The sequence below is a fragment of the Rhineura floridana genome, chromosome 2 (assembly GCF_030035675.1).
Source record: "Rhineura floridana isolate rRhiFlo1 chromosome 2, rRhiFlo1.hap2, whole genome shotgun sequence".
NCBI classification, from domain to species: domain Eukaryota; kingdom Metazoa; phylum Chordata; class Lepidosauria; order Squamata; family Rhineuridae; genus Rhineura; species Rhineura floridana.
In genome coordinates, this window is record NC_084481.1 from 155,450,897 (window position 1) to 155,470,200 (window position 19,304).

The following is a 19,304-nucleotide window of genomic DNA, read 5'->3' on the forward strand; positions in this document are numbered from 1 at the left end:
AGGGGCTGCGCCTTCCAGGCAAGTCTTTTGTGTTTGTTGTTTTCCCACCTAGAACAGCCTGACCTTTCTTTAACCTAGGGAAACAGAGCTTGTGGTTGTGTTTCAGGAAGGCTGAAGCTGCCCTTTTTAGCAAGGACTGAGCTGACTCTCCCCCTGTATGTATCGGTGGAGTTTCCTTTTCCCCCTTCTCTCCGACTGGAATTTAGCCTTGTTTACAGTGTCCCCTGAAGCTTTCCTGCTAGGGTGGTGTTGACAACTAGCTTTCTATACGCTTCCTTCTCCTAGGATCTGTCTCCTAAGATATAGGTTCTTTCAGGATTTGGCTCCTAGCTCAGGGTGACCTTGGGCTGCCCTTATTAGTTATTGCTCTGAGCTGTTTTACTTCAATTAAATAATGGAATAAATGGGAGCTACTTACCCTCTTTTCGCTCTGCTGCTTAACTCGCCTTGACGCTTTGTCAGCTGGGGCCTTGACGCTTCGTCAGCTGGGGCTCCCTCTAGTTCGTGGAGCAGGCTCCCTCGCTAGGGTGCTCTGACTTTATATGTGTGGCTGGTTCCTCCCAGCTACTGCTGCCAGCCAATGATGTGTTACTTGAGGCTGATGGCTATCAGCTGGGCTTAACTCTTTAGTATTCTTTAGTATACTCTTTAGTATACATGGTCACTTTCCCCCAGAGTTCCCGTAACTGCCACTTCATCCACTAAGTGATCTCTGTTGGTTGGAATCAGGTCAAGGATAGCTGATCCTCTAGTTCCTTCCTTCACTTTCTGTACAAGAAAGTTATTAGCAACACAAGTCAGGAATTTCTTACAGTGGCTGTGTTTGGCAGAATTTGTCTTCCAACAGATATCAGGGTAATTGAAGTATCCCATTACTACTACATCATGCCTCCTCAAAAGGTTGGCAGTTTGCTTTTCAGAAGTTTCATCCTCATCTTCTCCTTGATTCGCTGGTTGGTAGTAGGCACCAACCACCACGTTTCTTTTATTCCTTGCCCCATTTATTTTAATCCAGATACTCTTGGTGGGGCTACCAAGCTCGTCCTCCCGTATTTATGTTCTAGGATATATATTTTTAATGTATAGTAAAACTCTGCCTCCCTTTCTATTCCTTTCATTCTTTTTGAACAAGTTATATCCTTCAATTGCTATATTCCAGTCATGGGAGTCATCCCACCAAGTTACAGTTATACCTATCAAGTTGTGTTTACCCTCCTGTATTAAGAGTTCAAATTCGTCCTTTTTGTTTCCCATACTCTGGGCATTAATATACAGACATTGAAGGCCATGTGATTTACGGTCTGACTTCCTTCCTACATTGGACCTTATTAGAGCTGTTCTCTTGGTTCCTGTTACTGTGAATAAGCCTTTGTCAATTGTTACCTCCAAGTTTACATCTCCCTTCCCCTTAGGATTCAGTTTAAAGCCCTTCTGATGAATTTTTCCATGCTGTGGCCAAACATGTTCTTCCCACTCCTTGTGAGGTGCAACCCATCACTTGCTGGTTGTTTATCTTCCAAGAAATGTAGCCCATGGTCTCGGAATCCAAATCTCTCATGTCGGCACCATCTTTGTAGCCAGTAATTCATCTGGAGGATTTTTCTTTTCCTTTCTACTCCTCTTCTAGATATCGGAAGGATGGACGAGAAAACTATCTGGGCCCCAAAGTCCTTCAGTTTCCTTCCCAGAGCTTCAAAGTCTGATGTGATTTCGCTGTAGCTCCGCTTGGCAGTAGCATTTGTTCCCACATGGATGAGAAGAAAGGGATATGCGTCAGAGGGCTTTATGAGTGATGACAACCCTTCAGTCACATCTCTAATCCGTCCTCCAGGGAGACAGCATACCTGGCGACTCCATGGGTCTTCTCAGCATATTTGGGTATCAATCCCATGCAGTAGGGAGTCTCCTCCTCCTCCTCCTCTCCTCTTCTTCTTGTCGTGGGGTGTGGTTTCATTGCCTCTGCTCAATTGATCTTCAGCGTTTCATTTGCTGTTGCGCAAGGTCTCCTGTAATTCTTCCTCTGTAGGCTGCCCTCCAGTCTCATCTTCAAGAACTTGAAAATGGTTCCATAGTTCCACAGGTGTAGGGTGTCTTCTAGATTTTCTGCTCCTGTTATCGTTTTCCATGGAATTTCCTCCATTTCGTAATCCTCTCCTCAACACGCTCCTCTTCTGCTTCAACATGCAGCTGTTCTTCAACCTCCTGTACAGCAATACCTCAGTTAACAAATCCTCCAGGAATTAAGCGCCTTTTAACAAAGTCTTTTTTGGATGCCAGGGACATGGGGAGATGTACAGTACACTCTGACATAATCAGAATGTGGCTCCTTGTCATATTGCAGCTGCTGCAGGCAACTGTCTCACATATGGCAGAAGCGCCCAGCACAGGCTTTGCGGTGTTCTCTCTGATAAAAGAAACATGCAAACCGTTTACATGCCAATAATTCCTGGTTGTTGTTTGCTTGTATTTGCGATATTTCCCAAAACAGACTGTATGCTTTTCTGCCTTTATGCATATTCAAGTTTCTGGAGATACAGACGGCTGGCAATTCCACTTATTTCTCCAGAAAAGCCAGTAATGACATGTCTAGGAAGGTAGAGCACCAGTTTCTATGGTTCCGGGTGGCCGAGATGCTCTAGCAAACCACTTGTATGCTTATGCCAATAATTCCTGTGTTATTTTTTGCTTGTTTTGTGATATTTCGCAAAACCAACTGTATGTATACAAGACACAAGGCTGGTTGCCGCTCTCCCACTTGCCATCAACGGCAGAGGGTAAATGCTGAGCTTTTCTAGAGTGCAGCGCTCAGCGGCGGCTCCCAGCTCCTCCCCATTCTCGCTCTCACTCTGCCTGCCTCTTGCTCTCTGTAGGCGGCGGCATCGGCAGCGTCAGGGAAGAGCCACCAAGAGAGGCTTCCCAACCACTTCGGGCAAAACTTGATGCTCTGTTGCCTTCACCCCCCTTCTCCCTTTCCTTCCCGTGGCCCTTTGCAAAGCACCAGGTTCTCGCTTTTCTCTGCTGTGTGTGCCTGTGTGTGTCTGTCTGTCTCCTAGCGAGGAGGAAAGAGCAAAGCGAGCTCCCTGTACCAACCAGCCACACTTGAGTGAGACCAGCCAGGAAAAGGGGGGCTTTACAAACAACCACAATTACAGATCTCACCCGGAGCGGCCGCCCAGTTCACAGACTGGCTAAAAACTAACGGCTGTTGCTGCTTCTGCGCAAATGCACATTTTTGCATCTGCGCAGTAGAAGTTGTAGAGCCCCCCCCAACACCACACCATAGCTCTGATTGGTTCAGTTGTCCTGGGCTTTCCCCGGACATTCGCACACATGCGCAAAAGTGGAAATACATGATTGGCTGGGAACGAGGGAAGGGGGAATCGCCCACAGCTCTAAAGTCCGTGGTATTGCATCTGAGCACCTGAAGGTACAGCGGATGATTCCTGATTTTAAAAAGCAAATTGCATTTTTTGCGGTAATGCAAATGCAGATTTAACCACAAGAAAATGCGGGAAAACGGGTGACGTCCTATCGACCATCGAAAATTAATGAATACACAAAGTGATCATATTGCACATTATACAGTCGTCTGGATGAGCCCACAGCCTCGAGTTACTCCAGCTCACTCACCTTTTTGGCTTTGTCTGTTCTTCCTTACACCTCCACTGCCAGACTCCTGTTAGCTGTCCCTGTTTGCTCACTCTTTTAGAACTGGCTTGCTTGAATATGATCTGGGGAAAGTGTGACTAATTTCTTGTTGGAGAGGTTACCTAAGTAAAGCCCTCACAGGATGTGCAGATGCTGTGGATTTGGGCTGCAGGTTTAATCAGTAGATAATCTGTAGTTTTTCTCAGTTGATGGAAGCCAATTTTGATTGCTGAGAGCACTCTTTAATTGGAAGGGCTGTGAGTTAAGATTATAGTATTTTAAGGGCTATTTGGTCCTTGTTAGCTTGGTTGGATTGTTTCTTGGAAGACCAAATTCTGCAGCAAAGTAAAGATTGTATGCAGGAACCTTGATATCCTTACCAGCCAGCTGTGAGTCTTTACTTTTTCCATTAAAAAAAGTTATTTATTTGGATATCTGTATTGGGCTGCCTATCAGTGAATTGGCAGGATGGCTTACATGGTCAAAGTGTTAATAAACAGTTACAATTCATAAAATAAAAACATATATTAACAACAAAATATATGAAAGCAGCACAAAGTCACACGGGAGAGGTAAAACTCAGTTTTGAATCTAAAACAAATTAGAATGTCCTGCCTGCTGTGAACCCCTTCCTTCTATTATTTTCTCTTACCTTCTACATCTTGGTTAGCATTCTCTTTCTTTTATTGAATTTTAATGTACACTGTATTTGTTTTAGAAAACTTAACTATAGTAGTAAATGGAAATAAGCTTAAATGGGGCTTCCAAATACCTGACTTTGCAGACTGCCATATAAAACAGATGAGGTATATACATCACTTACCTCCCATTGCTGGAGTTCAAATCAAATCAAAACTTTATTGATACAGTCATAGACCAAAAACATTTGTAGATAAAACTATGTACATTTATAACAGAAGGTTACAAAGATGCAGTCATGTAAGAACAATAAAACTATAAAACAACAAGGGAAACAGTTACAATAAGGTAGTGGAAGCTTCTGAAGGGATAAATGCCCTCTGTATTGATTGGGCCGCGGAAATGTATTTAGCGACTGGCAAAATAGTATCCCTATTAGTCGTTGACAAAAGATGGAAAAGTAAACATTCAGGCGGTTTGTGAGGGTATTTATTTATGATGGGGGTTATGAATTTGGAGCGAATATCATCATATAGGGCACACTCAAAGATGACGTGAGAGAGAGTTTCTATAGCGCTGGCACCGGAAAGGCATAAACGGTTTGCATACGGGATGCATTTAAATCTCCCTTCGAGTAAGGCAGAGGTAAGACAGTTAAATCTAGCCTTTGTGAAGGCTAGACGATATTTGGGGATTGTGAGAGTTTCCAGATAAGGGGCATTGAACATTGGCGCAAAGCTCAGACCAAGGTGAATAGGAGAACAGGTCGAGGTGGCTGCGGTAATGGAGCATTGGAAATCCGTATCTCTGATACGAGTCCAGATAGAAAGTTTAACTGTCTCTGGAGCTTGGGACATCAGATGTTCAATTGAGAGGCCAATACTTGCAAGGTAGTTTGTGAATGTTTGGGCCCATTTCGAGGTGAAAGAGTCTTCCCAGAGTAAAGGGAGATAGCCAGTGGATTTTTCATAAGACATTTTAAGCCAGAAATTTAGGGCAGCCATCCACGCTTGGGACTCAAGTGAGACTAGGCCGGATTCTAACCTAAGGACCGCCGCTGGAACGCACCTGGGAACACCAAACATTTGTCTGAGAAATAAAGAACAGCCTCCACAGAAGAGTTGAAGGTGCCAATCCATAAGGGTACCCCGTAGAGAAGTTGAGAAATAGTTTTGGATCTAAAAACCTTTAGGGCTGCCGAAATGTATTGTCGTCCTTTAGTGAAGAAGAACCTTCGGATGCCACTGGCCGAGTTACGAGCAGTAGAAATAGCCCCTCGGATATGGGGAGTCCAGGACAGAGAGGAGTGAAATAGTATACCAAGGTATTTGAAGTGGGAAACCTGTTCTATTTTATGGGAATTGATTGTCCATTCGTGAACAGGAGAGTGCTTGGCAAAAGCTAAGATCTTAGTTTTGGAAAAGTTTATAGATAGTTTGTTATCATGACAGAAACTCATAAAAGCTTTTGTTAGGCGTTTGAGGCTTACTTTAGAAACAGAAAGGAGAACAGCGTCGTCTGCATACAATAACAGAGGACAATGTAGGTTCGCTAGCTTAGGGGGGTGGAAGGCCGGGGATTGACAATAAAGGGACAGGTCATTCATGAAAAAATTAAATAGAAGTGGGGCTAGTATGCAGCCTTGTCTGACTCCTTTTGTTGTAGTAATGGGGTTTGTGAGATGTCCTTCATGACTACATCTAACACGAAAGGATGTGTGGTGGTGCAGTCGGCTAATTAAGAAAAGGAGTCTCTTGTCAATCGTAGATTTTGCGAATTTCGCCCATAGTATCTCCCTAGGGATGGAATCAAAAGCCGATTTCAAGTCGACAAAGGCAACAAATAGGCCATTACCCCAGCGGTTCTTGTATTTTTCAGCTAAGTGATTTAAAATCACACAGTGCTCTATCCCAGACCTACCTTTCCGGAAAGCTGCCTGCTCTCTCCCAAGGATATTTTCCTCCTCCAGCCAAGAGGAGAGTCTCTCTTTTAAGTAGCAGGCATATAGTTTGCCAATAACGGAAAGGAGGCTGATTGGGCGGTAATTTGCTGGGTCCTCGTTGTTCCCTTTTTTAAATACAGGGATAACTATGGATTCGAGCCAGGACTCAGGAAAGCATCCAGAGTTATTAATCAGAGTAAAGAAATCTGCAAGAAGAGGGGCCCACCAAGCTTGGTGTACTTTCAGCATTTCAGAGAGTATATTATCAGGACCAGGAGCTTTGCCGGATTTCAAGCTAGCGATCAAATCAATAATTTCTTTTTGGGTTACAGGAGGCCAAGTGGGAAGATTTGTTAGATTATCAATAAAGGAAACGGCATTTACAGTCTCATTGCTTGCAGAGAAATATTTCTCCCAGAGGTATGGGGAAATGTGGCAAGGGGCCGGATTTAGTGGTCTCATAGAACCAGAGACCAACTCCCAGAAACACTTCGAATTATTTGAGCTGGAAACTTGAATTAAGGCTTCCCAGTCTTCATGCATCACCTGCCTTTTTTTGGTGACTATCATATGCTTGTAGTTCTTTTTAGTGATAAAATACTCAGGGGGAAGGGTGGTTAAATTTTGGTGTCGATATTGATGGTATATCCGTCTCAGCTGTTTCTTAGCATCAAGGCAGTCCTTATCAAACCATCTGGGAAAACCAGTGGTAGAAGGAGCTCTAAAGGAAGAAGATGACGGGATAATAGAGGCTTTAAGGTTTGAAGTTAAGGAATTATATGCTATTGACGCTAGATATGGATCGGTAGCATGTGTGATCTCCTTCTGTAGGGACAGGGCAGAGGGGGAGGTGAGAAATAAGGCCACATTGGAGGCTACTGTGGGAGTCCAAAAGGTCCTTTTATGGGTGGAGTGGATTGGATTTACCATTGATTTATGGGTAAGGGGCAAGTGACTGCGTTCTGGTAGACAGAAGGAAAAAGTGAGGGGAAGGTGATCACTATCCTGTCTGGAACCTACAGAAAAGTTTAAAATAAACTTGAACAGGGAATACGAGATTAAGGCATAATCGATGACACTGCACCTGAGGCCAGAAATGTAAGTAAATTCCGCACATGAATCTATCTGTTTATGACCATTCCCATTGCTGGAGTTGCTGATTATGGAACATTTGCAAGTGAATTGCCTGCATCAGAGGCTGTGTGCTTTGTCTAAAGTACCAACATGGCAAGAAGCAACAGGAGTACTCTCAAGCTGGAACATGGTGGAACATGGTTTGACTTAGTGGCAACATTGTTCCTGACACCATAGCATCAAATACATCTGGAATTATGCCAGTTGTGAAGTTCAAATGTCGTGATTCACTTATGCATCAGCACTCACCTGAAATACAACCAACTTGTGGCATGGTGAAGACTGCAAGTTTCAGTTGTAAATTGGGACACATTTGAAGTGTAAGCAGCCTAGGCATTTTTGTTTGTGGAGATCCAGCCATTAAATACCACCCCTACTACCTTCCTCCTGTACCACCCTAGTTCAAGCAGTGAAACAGTTATATGATTTCTTAACTACCTTGATTTTGAGTTCATTTGCCTACATCACAATTCTGGGGATTCCATTCCCTCTGACAGTGTGTTCATATGACAGTTCTGTGCTCTCAGAACTAGGACAATGGAGAATATCCAGGGGAAAGAAAGGGACCTCTTCCCTGGGCCATGGTTGTGCTGATTGTGCAGCCACCTGTGCAAGTTATGCAGCTTTCTGCTTGCCCAGTCAGCCATGTGGACAAGTAGATGACCAGGATAAGCTGAATTGTCTGTCTTGGCCATTTCATACTGCAGATAGCTTATGAATCCAACACGTCTGAGCCTGGAAACTAGAGCCATCAGGAGGCACCCCAAATCTGGCATGAGAGATGTCCTTTACATGAGAGCAAATGGCATTTCTCAGTTTTCTGTCTTTGCTTTGTACATCAATTTACATGTTATCTGGATAATCCCAGCTCCTAATTTCTCTGTGCGTTGTGTATTCTTGTGAGGGGAGGAAGTCACTCTATGTGTTTTTGAAGGATTTTCATTTTATTTTAACTCATTGCATAGTGGAGCCCTGACTTTGAAAAGGGGTTTTGAGCCATGACTATACTGACAAATCTGTCTTTCATCAGCCTGGGATTTAGTAATGCAACGTTATATTGGTCAAGCTGTTAATTATAAACTTTATTATTAATTTTATCACTTCTGTAGTCCTTTTCAGTATAATAAAGTGTTTTTGAATTCTTGCTTAATATGTCTTCACAAAAATTTCATGAATTAAGTTTGACCTGCACTTAGAATAGTAGAGTTGGAAGGAGCCTATCAGGCCATCAAGTCTAATCCACTGCTCATTGCAGGAATGTATGCATAGTGTGTGAGCTCTCAGAACAAAATTTGTTCCACCTGTACTTAGGGACAGATGTTTCAACAGCTGCTGCTGCTGTTTGAGCATTTGTAGGTGTGGAAAACCAAGTCTAGTAAAGTCTTCTGTTCCTGTTTTGAAGATCAACTCCTCCTGGTAACACTTTCTTTATGCTCTTGGTTCTTCTTTTGCAGGGTGTAGAATGCTGGTTCTGGAGAGGCTAGGCTTGCCCACATGACCTTTGCCACCATCATGCTGTGTCCCTGGCGCGGGAAGCTGAAGCTGATGCTTGCCATGGTGACACTGGTCTTCCTCATCTCATGGCTCTACCTCTTTATGGGTAATTTGGAGTGTGAGTGAAGGCAAGGATGACTCATGGAAACTAGGAGGGGGTGTGTGTGATGAAAGCACATGCCACAGATTGGCCCTGTAGCAGCTGTATATGTGCTTGGTAGTCAGGACTCCAGAATTCAGTTGTGACTCTATTGCCAACTCACTTTGAGACCTTTGGGCAAAGGCTGCCCTTTGTTTCATCTCGTGTAATAAGACTGGGAAAGCTTTCTTGACATTTCTGTAGATGACAGGAGGATGGTTCCATTGCCTTGCTGGATACATGGGAGGCTTGTGTGGAGAGATGGTTGGCCTTGGCTCTCCCTGTTCAGTTCCTTTGAATAGCACAAGTGCATGGTGGCTGATCCCTCTTGTATATCATGCAGAAGTGGCAGTTGGCTGGGTTTCAGATTACGGGGAAATGAAAAAGCCAAATAATGTATTTAGTTCCCAGCTTCCTGCCATTTTAGATCTTCAAGTCAGCTTATAAACATATAGATCTTCCACTCTAGGGCAAAGATTCTCTCTCCCTGCACCTGATGACCTCTTCAGAGGCCCAGTACTCTCTGAGCATGCTCTCCCCGGAAGCACCTTCTCCTCAGATCAATCCAGGATTTGAGCTGGTAATAATGCCCAGCTTGGGGGTGCTGGAGATCCATCTGCTAAGTAGTAGTTATTGCTGGCAGTGGACTTGATGGCAATTTGAATTTTCATTGGAGAGGGCTTGATGGAGTTGCCCTCCCACCCATACTCCACCTTGTTGATATGTATGGCATATCTCTCCAGCAAAACCTGCAAGCTACAGTACAAAATACGTTGTATCACTATATGGCCCCGAGAGAGATTTGGGGCTTCAGAATATTAGGACTGGCTGCAAAGCTATGAATGAAGAGGCTAGAGGCAGAGCTATGTCCCTTCCTGTTTCACTAGTCATGGTGAGGGGTGATGCTGAACATTTATTCTCTTGAGTGCTCAAACTCATATTCACTCCCTTGAGGTGCAGCATGCAGTTTTATATTGAGTAGGAGTATTCAATATAAAGTCCATTTGACTGCAGAGAAAGATAGGTTAATATAATTGAATCTGAAATGATAAATTGCAGGAACTATGAAAAAAGAGGGAAATATTTTGCAAGTTGTTGAACTTTGCAACCTTGCTTATATGAATTCAACAAATGTACATGAAATATTTGTTTTAACTCTCATGTGAATTTGGGATTTCCCTCTTCCTGCTTCTTTCTCTGATTTCATTGAAATATGAATGATTCACTGGCTGTAGATTGTCCTGCTCTCACCATTCCCTTATTTATGTTTTTGGGGGGTTCCCCTCTGTAGATGGATGCTGCCTTCTGCTGCCCCCTTGCTTTGGAGAACAGTCAAGCCGTTATCTTAACCATGAGGCCTTGGCGTCCCAGGTACGGAAAATGGAAGAGGAAAATCAGCTGTTGAGGCTGCAACTCAGCCAGTCTCAGACACAGGATGAGGCGGTGGATGGAACTGACAGCAGCCAGCAGGGGGCGCAGTTCATAGAGGACCAGGATGGCAGGAACAACCACACTGGCTGCCCCAAGCACAGAATGGTGCAGAAGTGTGAGGTAAGGATTAAGCTCCAACTCATTGCTGAGGCAAATTGTGGGCAAAGAATTCTGCCCAAACTAGGAAAGTCTTGGAGACCACAACTAGAGGTATGTTGTGGTTCAAGCTCCCCAATTTATTCTGTTCCCTAAGTCCATAGCATTTGGTGGACACCACGTTAGGTACCCCTGCCCTAAGATAATATGTGCAGCCATGTAATTCATAACTCTTGCTGCTTCCTGCCTCAGGTACTGTGACATTTATTTTGCAATAGAGGGGGGGTCATGCTTTCCCCACCCCCAAGAAGGTGTTTGTATGATTTTCCCAAGGGCAAGGTGGCAATCCTGACTTGAACCTGGTTTCTAATTTCCAAGTCTAACCCTGTTTGGTTCTTCATAAATGTTTTGTTTTATCCATTTTGCTCTGGGAAAAGTGACCACCTTACTCTGCTCAGCATCTTCCTGACTGGGGGGAAAATGAACAGACCATAGACTGGCCAAGTGATTCTGCATGTATTGTAGGGAGCAACTTCTAAAAGCCCAGCTCGAAGGGAAGGGAAAAGGGGGATATCTCTTGCAATGAGTTGTGTTTGGGGATCAGGCCTGATGGCATCTTGTGTTTCTGGACAGGTTCTCCATGTTGCCATTGTGTGTGCTGGATACAATGCAAGTCGGGACGTAGTTACCCTGGTAAAATCCATCCTCTTCCACAGGTAACCTAGGGTGGGGGAAGCTTGTATTCTTTTGACCAGTAGTGAGGCTTTTGACTTTTCCAGGACTTTGAGAGTTTGGGGGATTCAAATATGATGCCTTTCTGCACTTTGGCTTCCAATCTGCATTTCTGGATGTGTGTGTGGAGCTATAGAACAGGCACAGACTGTTGTGAGAAGACAATCATCATCATCATCATCATCCCACCTTTCCTACAAGGAGCTCAAGGTGGCATACAAACATGGTTCTCCCCCTCCCAATTTTATCCTCACAACAACCCTGTGAGGTAGGTTCGGCTGAGAGACAGTGAGTGGCCCAGGGTTATCCAGTGAGTTTCATAGCCAAGCAGGGATTTGAATCCTGGTCTCCCAGGTCTCAGTCTGACACTCTAACCACTACACCTCATTGGCTGTCTTGTTGGAGTCCTCTGCCCCATCCTCTTTCACCTACTTGTAGCTGCAAGGATTCTGTGTATGGCATAGTAAGGCACCTGCTGCGACATAGAGATGGGATAATTTTGGGTGTGTGTCAGAAAATGGGACAGGTCTCTGTCTTAACAATCTTGCTTTTCACTATTGTGAGCATTAACTGTCTCCTCCCTTGACAGGAAGAATCCTCTCCACTTCCATCTCATCACTGACTCAGTGGCCCAAAAGATCCTGCAGACCTTGTTCCAGTCCTGGATGGTGCCCTCTGTTCATGTTAGCTTCTACAGTGCTGATGACTTGAAGGCAAGGAAGATCAATCCAAGCTTGTTGTCTCTTTCTCTTTTCTTTCTCTCTCCCCCTTCGTCCCTCCTTTTGAATTTCCCTCTTGAGACCCTCTTTCTGTGAAGCGAGCAGCTCTGGAGGGAAGGCCTGAAGTAGGAAATGGTTTGCTTTGGGATGAGAGATAGTAACTCTTCCACTACTCACTGTCCTCTCATCTGCTGTTATTGTTTCATTTGGGGGAGGGGGGTGCACTTATTGAGTCAGTTTGAACCATTTATAAGTATATAAAATGTAAGGCGTATACTGGTTTCACATTTCAACAGAAATCTAAGTGAAAAAAGATTTTTTTTGTGTGTAGACTCACAAACACACACATACAATACAATACAAATTCCACATTAAATAGTAAACAATACTATTGCTGCTAATAATAATTAAATATGGAATCCTTATTAACACAATTAAGCAGCAGTAAATGCTTAACATAAGTAAAATTTAAAAAATTTCACTTGAAATTGAGCCCCCTGATGGTAGTTGCTGGATCTCAGTTTGTGACTGGTTTCAGTAGGTCATAAATCATCCTTAATGTTGCATATAGATACGCAGCAGAAGAGTGGTCAAAATATGCACTTGAAATAATTGAGTTTTAATATGATGCCTATTCATGATTCCATTGTCCAAGAATGTTAATCTTTCAACAAAGTGAAAGAAGGAGCCCTGAATCAGCACCTGTACACAGGAGGGGAAAGACCACAAGCACATCTCTAATGAACAAAGGGTATTTGAGCCATTGCCAAAACTTTACATGAAATTGCTGCCAATAACAAAGACTAGAAACATAATTTATTTTAGTTTGAAATTTGGAAGTAGACAGATTCTGGCATTATGCAGTGGGACTCTCCGATTCAATTGTTTTGGTATTAAAGTTGTTGATTTCAGACATGAAGTTGCTTCATTCTACTGTGAATAAGTAGGTGTCTCTCTGTTGTTTTTGGTTGAATTGGATGTATCTGAAGAAAGGTAAAATTAGTTCTAGTGTCGGAGAATATGCATCTTTCTGTGGTCATTTTAATGTCTAAAACAATTGGCAAACCCCAAATATATGGCAGGCATCCAAAATTACCAAGACATGTATGTTTGAAGGATCCCCCAAACCAAATGTTGGGTCTAGTGCAATGATTCACTCTCCATACTTTTTCTTATTTCTGATGTGTGAGGAAGTAGTTTGGAAAGTGGATTGGGGATTGTGAGTGAGCAAGCCATATGCTTTCACTGAAGATAGGACTGGGTGTCTCTTGTTTTTAGTGGGGGAAGGAACATTGCATGTCTCTTCCTTGGGGCCATGAAATCTAGAGCAGGATCAGACTCCATACATGCTTTGAAATCTTGCCACGTTATACCAGTATCATAGCCCATTAGAAAATGTTAGCAGTGCCCAGGATGATGAAGCTCACTCAATATCTTTTTGCAGACTTGTAGATCTGTTCCACAAGAATGGTAAGCAACATGGAGGCTACTTGGATTTGCATTTGTGTGCACACTATAAGCAATTTATCTTAACTCTGCTGCCATAGAAAACAGGAATGTCATGTGGTAGCACAGATCTAACTCGTGTAAAGTGCTTCTAAATCTCAATGCGGATATACAGGCTAGCTTAATATGTTCTCCTTTTTTAGTATTTTCTCATTCACGCCATAGAAACAAATGTGGTTTTAGGCTTTGGTCTTGCCCACAGATGAGACACATAGTCCTGATATTGGCCTGACTGTTCTCCTATTGCTATTCCTTTTTTTGCAGCTGGACATTTCCTGGATCCCTAACAAACACTACTCTGGAATCTATGGACTGATGAAACTAACACTCACTAAGGCTCTGCCCTCTGATCTCTCCAAAGTCATTGTCCTTGATACAGACATCACCTTTGCTACTGACATTGCTGAATTATGGGCAATCTTTGGGAAATTCTCAGGTAAGTAACAACTATTGGGGAATGGGGATCTTTTAGACTGGGGATGGAAAATTCATGACCCTCCAGATGTTTTTGGACTCCGGTTCTCATCAGCCCCTGCCAGTATGGCAGATGGTTAAGGATGATGGGTTGTGGCCTTCCAGATGTTGCTAGACTGCAGGTTTCTTAACCTAGCTTTAAACCATCTTTGAGCACTTCTGCAGAGGCAATAGCTCATTCTGTTGGGCTGGTGCCTTTGACAGTTCTGGTGGTCCTTTATACAGAATGGGTTTATTAATCATTTGTGTTTCCATTTTATCTGCTCCTTTGAACATTATACACTAGGAAGCAGGCTTTACTATGGACTTTCTCATGAATCTGTTGGCTTCTAGGACTCAAATAATCTGTACTGGGTTTCAGCTGGGAACCTATCTTGTTGACAATCAATGTCTGTTACCTGCATTTGGTCTCGTTTTTCTTATCTCTTAATCAGACAAACAGGTGATTGGGCTGGTGGAAAACCAAAGTGATTGGTACCTAGGGAATCTCTGGAAGAATCATAAACCATGGCCTGCACTGGGACGTGGCTTCAATACTGGTGAGTTCCAGAGCATCCACAACGGCTGATGGAATGTGCCAGATGACAGTTGGGCAGTCCTCTTTACCCATTGTGCAGTGGCTTGAGTACTGGGCTTGTATGTGGCAAAATCTAGGTTCAGATATCCTCACTCAGCTGTGGAGTTCACAGGTTGGCTTTGAGCAAATTATTGTATACCGCCCCATAGCTGAAGCTCTCTAACAGTTAAAAATATTAAAAACAAATATACAAATTTAAAAACACATTTTTAAAAAGCAATGTTAAAAAAATCACTTCGAACATAGGGAAAACAAGTCTTATGAGGAAAGGTTAAAGCAGGGGTGGCAACCATTCTAGGCCTGTGGGCATATTTCAATTTTTGAGTGAGTGCTATGGGCGCTACCCCCTCTGGTCACTTCTTGCCCCCTTTCCTAGATCTTTACTCCCATCCCCTGATGGAGCAAGTGTGTGCACACTTCACTTTTCCAAGGGACCTGGATAAAAGTTGGGTGTAGCAGAGGTAATCCAAATCTTGAAAAGCACATAGAGCTGAAAGAGGAAGTGCAAAAGAGTGTTTCTTTTCCAACATCCTTTTTCAGTTCTATGTACAGTAAGACCCCACTCATATGGCAGGTTATGTTCCAGGCCCCCGCCGAAAAGCAAAAATTGCTGGAAAGTGGGGCCCTACTGTATTCCAGCTGACAGCGATCAGCTGTAGCACGCAAGCTCCCCACGCTCCAGCTGATTGCGCGCTCACGTGCTACAACTGATTGCTGTCAGCTGGAGCGCGGCGGCTGAAGCTTCCCGTGCTACAGCTGATTGCCTCGCTGGCACTACCGTATTAGCGGGGCACCAAAAGGTGGGGCGCCAAAAAGTGGGGCGCTACTGTACCTTTCAAGGGAGCAAAAGGTAACAACTCTCACCACCTCATGACTGGGGGAGAGATGCTCAGAGGCTTTGGGGTTGCCAAGTGAAGACTTCAGAGGTGCCCATGGGTGCCATATTGACAACCTCTGGTTTAAAGGGACTGGTTTGCAGAGCCTGAAGAAAAAACTAAGAGGAGTAGGATAGCTGTCTTCAAATACCTGATGAACTGCTGCGTAGAAGAGGTCAAAGACTTGTTCTCTGTTCCCTCAAAGAGCAGAAGTAGGTCTAATGCACTTGAATTACAGGAGGATAGACTTCAGTTGAACATTAGGAAGGAGTTTAACAATGAAGCTAGTTACTGGGAGTGGGGCTGTTGCTCGCTGGAGGTCTTAATGCAGAAGAGGCTAGACAGCTGCCTGTTGAATGCTCTATATCTCCCGCATTGAGCAAGTGGTTGGACTAGGTGGTCCAAGTCTATGATTAGTAGTATTTACAGGGTAAGTTTATGCGGGTTTTATTCCAGTCTTCTGTCACGGTTATCCATCCCCCAAGAATCCAGGAGTTGTAGTTCAGTGAAGTTGCTGAGAATTCATTGTTAGCAATCCCTAGCCTGACCCTCACCTCAACAACTACAGTTCTATCCATGAGGAGCCAATGTTCATTAATGCTGTCTTCCCCTACTTACTGCTGCTTGAATGACTTTCTTTCTTTCTTTCTTTCTTTCTTTCTTTCTTTCTTTCTTTCTTTCTTTCTTTCTTTCTTTCTTTCTTTCTTTCTTTCTTGTTGTTCTACTGCTACTGCTACCTACCTGTCTCAAGTCCTTGGTTACTTATAAACCACACCACTGGTAGTATTTCAGAATGTGGGTAAACACTCATGGGGCTAGGTTGAATGCCATGGCAAAGTTTGTTTTCCACTACCAAAACCCACATGGGCATGCAAACCACCTCAAGATTGACAAGATAATGACCCCAGAAATGAGCTTCCTCTCACTTATAACTGCTTGACGTGTGGGGGGATTTTTTGGCATTACCTGGTGGTTTTCCACAAAACTGCTTGTTGTAGCAGGTCTTTTGGAGATCTATGTCTGTCCATGTGAGGTAGGCTTCCCTTGTGGGGGAAGTATGAGTTTATGCCTGCCACTGCATTACAGGTTTCCTATATTTCTCTTGGTTGGCAACACTGAAGATCAGCCACTCTGTTGCAAGATTTTAAAATGCTTTGATTGATTGATTGATTGATTGAATGAATGAATGAATGTTTATAAGCTGTCCTTCATCAAAGATATCCTAAGAACACAAGGATAGCCTTTGTGGACCAGACCAAAAGCTTTTCTAGTCCAGCATTCTGTTCTCACAGAGGCTAGCCAAATACCTATGGGAAGCCTATAAAGAGGACTGGACTTCTCCCACTTGAGATCCCCAGCAACTAGTGGTCCAGAGAAATGTAATCACTGATACTGGAGGTAGTACATAGCCATTATGACTAGTAACCACTGAATACTTTTGTAAGGCACTGTATATGCTTTTGTCATCCCTCCCCCTTACTAAATTAAAAAAAGCCCCAAATACTGTAATCTTACCTCGTAGGGGAGTTGCTCCAACCCCCTGATCATTTTGGTTGCCCTTTTCTGAACCTTTTCCAGCTTTACAATATACTTTTTGAATTGAGACAAGAAGACCTGTACACAAGTATTCCAAGTGCAATCACACCATAGTTTTTTATAACAGCATTATGGTATTGGCAGTTCTAATTTCAGTCTCTTTCCTAATGACTCCTATCAGGGAATTCATCCGTCTCATAGCCTCCGCACACAGGCTCAACATCTTCATTGCGGGTCAGGGTACTATAAATATAATTAAAGTGTTCATTTGTTGTTATGTGCCTTCAAGTTGATTATGACTTATGGCGACCCTATGAATCAGTGACCTCCAAGAGCACCTGTCACGAACCGCCCTGTTCAGATCTTGTTAAGTTCAGGTCTGTGGCTTCCCTTATGGAATCAATCCATCTCTCGTTTGGCCTTCCTCTTTTTCTACTCCCTTCTGTTTTTCCCAGCATTATTGTCTTTTCTAGTGAATCATGTCTTCTCATGATGTGTCCAAAGTAGGATAACCTCAGTTTCATCATTTTAGCTTCTAGTGATAGTTCTGGTTTGATTTGTTCTAACACCCAATTATTTGTCTTTTTTGCAGTCCATGGTATCCACAAAGCTCTCCTCCAACACCACATTTCAAATGAGTTGATTTTTCTCTTATCTGCCTTTTTCACTGTCCAACTTTCACATCCATACATAGAGATCGGGAATACCATGGTCTGACTTTAGTGTGCAGTGATACATCTTTGCATTTGAGGACCTTTTCTACTTCTCCCATAGCTGCCCTCCCCAGTCCTAGCCTTCTGATTTCTTGACTATTGTCTCTATTTTGGTTAATGACTGTGCCGAGGTATTGATAATCCTTGACAAGTTCAGTGTCCTCGTTGTCAACTGTAAAGTTGCATAAATCTTCTGTTATCATTACTTTAGTCTTCTTGATGTTCAGCTGTAGTCCTGCTTTTGTGCTTTCCTCTTTAACTTTCATCAGCATTCATTTCAAATCATTACTAGTTTCTGCTAGTAGTATGGTATTATCTGCATATCTTAAATTATTGATATTTCTCCCTCCAGTTTTCACACCTCCTTCATCTTGGTCCAATCCCGCTTTCCATTTGGTACGTTCTGTGTACAGATTAAACAAATAGGGTGATAAAATACACCCATCTCACACCCTTTCCTATTGGGAACCAATCGGTTTCTCCATATTCTGTCCTTACAGTAGCCTCTTGTGCAGAGTATAGGTTGCGCATCAGGACAATCAGATGCTGTGGCACCCCCATTTCTTTTAAAGCATTCCATAGTTTTTGATCTACACAGTCAAAGGCTGTGCTGTAATGTATAAAGCACAGGGTGATTTTCTTCATACAACCATAAAATACTGTAAACACAATAAAATAAAATCTTAAAATGGTGTCAAAAGATAGTAAGGATACAGTGGGACAAACTAACCAACTTAAAATACCTGGGCAGACAAAAAAGTTTTGGATCTGGTGCCAAAGGCATTACAAAGTTGGTGCCAGTCACACCTCTATGGGGAGGTTGTGCCACCATGTGGCAATTGGGATGCCACAACAGAGAAGGCGCTTCCCTTGTTATCATAATTAGAATATACTTTTAGGAGTATGAAGGGGGAAGTGTTGCTTCAGACTTCAGGGTCTAAAGGTATTTGGATCTTTAAGGTTATTTCTTTCAAAGACTTCTACTCCTGGCATGTGAAAGCATGGTGTGGATTTGTGTGGCCCTGTCCCCTCCCTTCAGAGTTGGATTCACTCCCCCCTTCACAGTTCTATGTGCTTTTCAGTGAATTATCTTTCCTGTTAGGGTTTTTTGGGATGAAGGGGAGAGCCTGAGATTAAGAGACAATCACGTAGGGGAAGGAGAGAGCCATTTCCACACCCTGCAGCCTTTCCTTCTGCCTTCTCCTTCAGGACAGTGGTCACTATCTTTTGTGTAGCCTGTGGGTTCTTCTAACGTTGGCAGTTCCCTGAAGATGTCATTATAGGGACTGAAATGGATTTCAAACCACATGGCCTTTCAATTGGGAATGGAGAAGAGTTTTAAGGTTAGGAAACGAAGCTGTCTTCTACTTCTAAAAAGATGTGATGTTCAGAGTAGAGCTCAGGACCGATTGGGTGCTTTTGTCTGATCCTAGAGATGCTCATGGTTTCTCTTTCTCCCTAGGAGTGATCCTGTTGCTGCTGGAGCACCTGCGTCGAATTGGTTGGGAGCAAATGTGGCGGCTGACAGCAGAGCGGGAGCTCATGAGCATGCTAGCCACCTCACTGGCGGATCAGGCGAGTGTTCCGAGCTTTGCAGGCCTTGCTGTTCTTCAACCTTAGGCCCAGAAGACACCTTTCATCTTCTGCAG

At 43.4% G+C, this 19,304-nt stretch overlaps 1 protein-coding gene across 20 annotated transcripts in view; it reads left to right on the forward strand.

Moving 5' to 3' along the window:
• LARGE2 (LARGE xylosyl- and glucuronyltransferase 2) overlaps window positions 1–19,304 on the forward strand; it is a 96,316-nt gene that overhangs the window by 41,235 nt on the left and 35,777 nt on the right. For 19 of the 20 annotated variants that reach the window (XR_009760659.1, XR_009760661.1, XR_009760671.1 and 16 more), the window contains 7 exons: window positions 8,818–8,975; window positions 10,288–10,547; window positions 11,157–11,239; window positions 11,845–11,968; window positions 13,745–13,916; window positions 14,389–14,493; window positions 19,118–19,230. Coding sequence is in view for 2 of the 20 variants with exons in the window: in XM_061610857.1 (XP_061466841.1) it covers window positions 8,858–8,975; window positions 10,288–10,547; window positions 11,157–11,239; window positions 11,845–11,968; window positions 13,745–13,916; window positions 14,389–14,493; window positions 19,118–19,230 (975 nt within the window). In the remaining 18 variants the exon portion in view is untranslated. The remainder of the gene's footprint in view (window positions 1–8,817; window positions 8,976–10,287; window positions 10,548–11,156; window positions 11,240–11,844; window positions 11,969–13,744; window positions 13,917–14,388; window positions 14,494–19,117; window positions 19,231–19,304) is intronic. The other variant, XR_009760672.1, reaches the window with a different exon arrangement.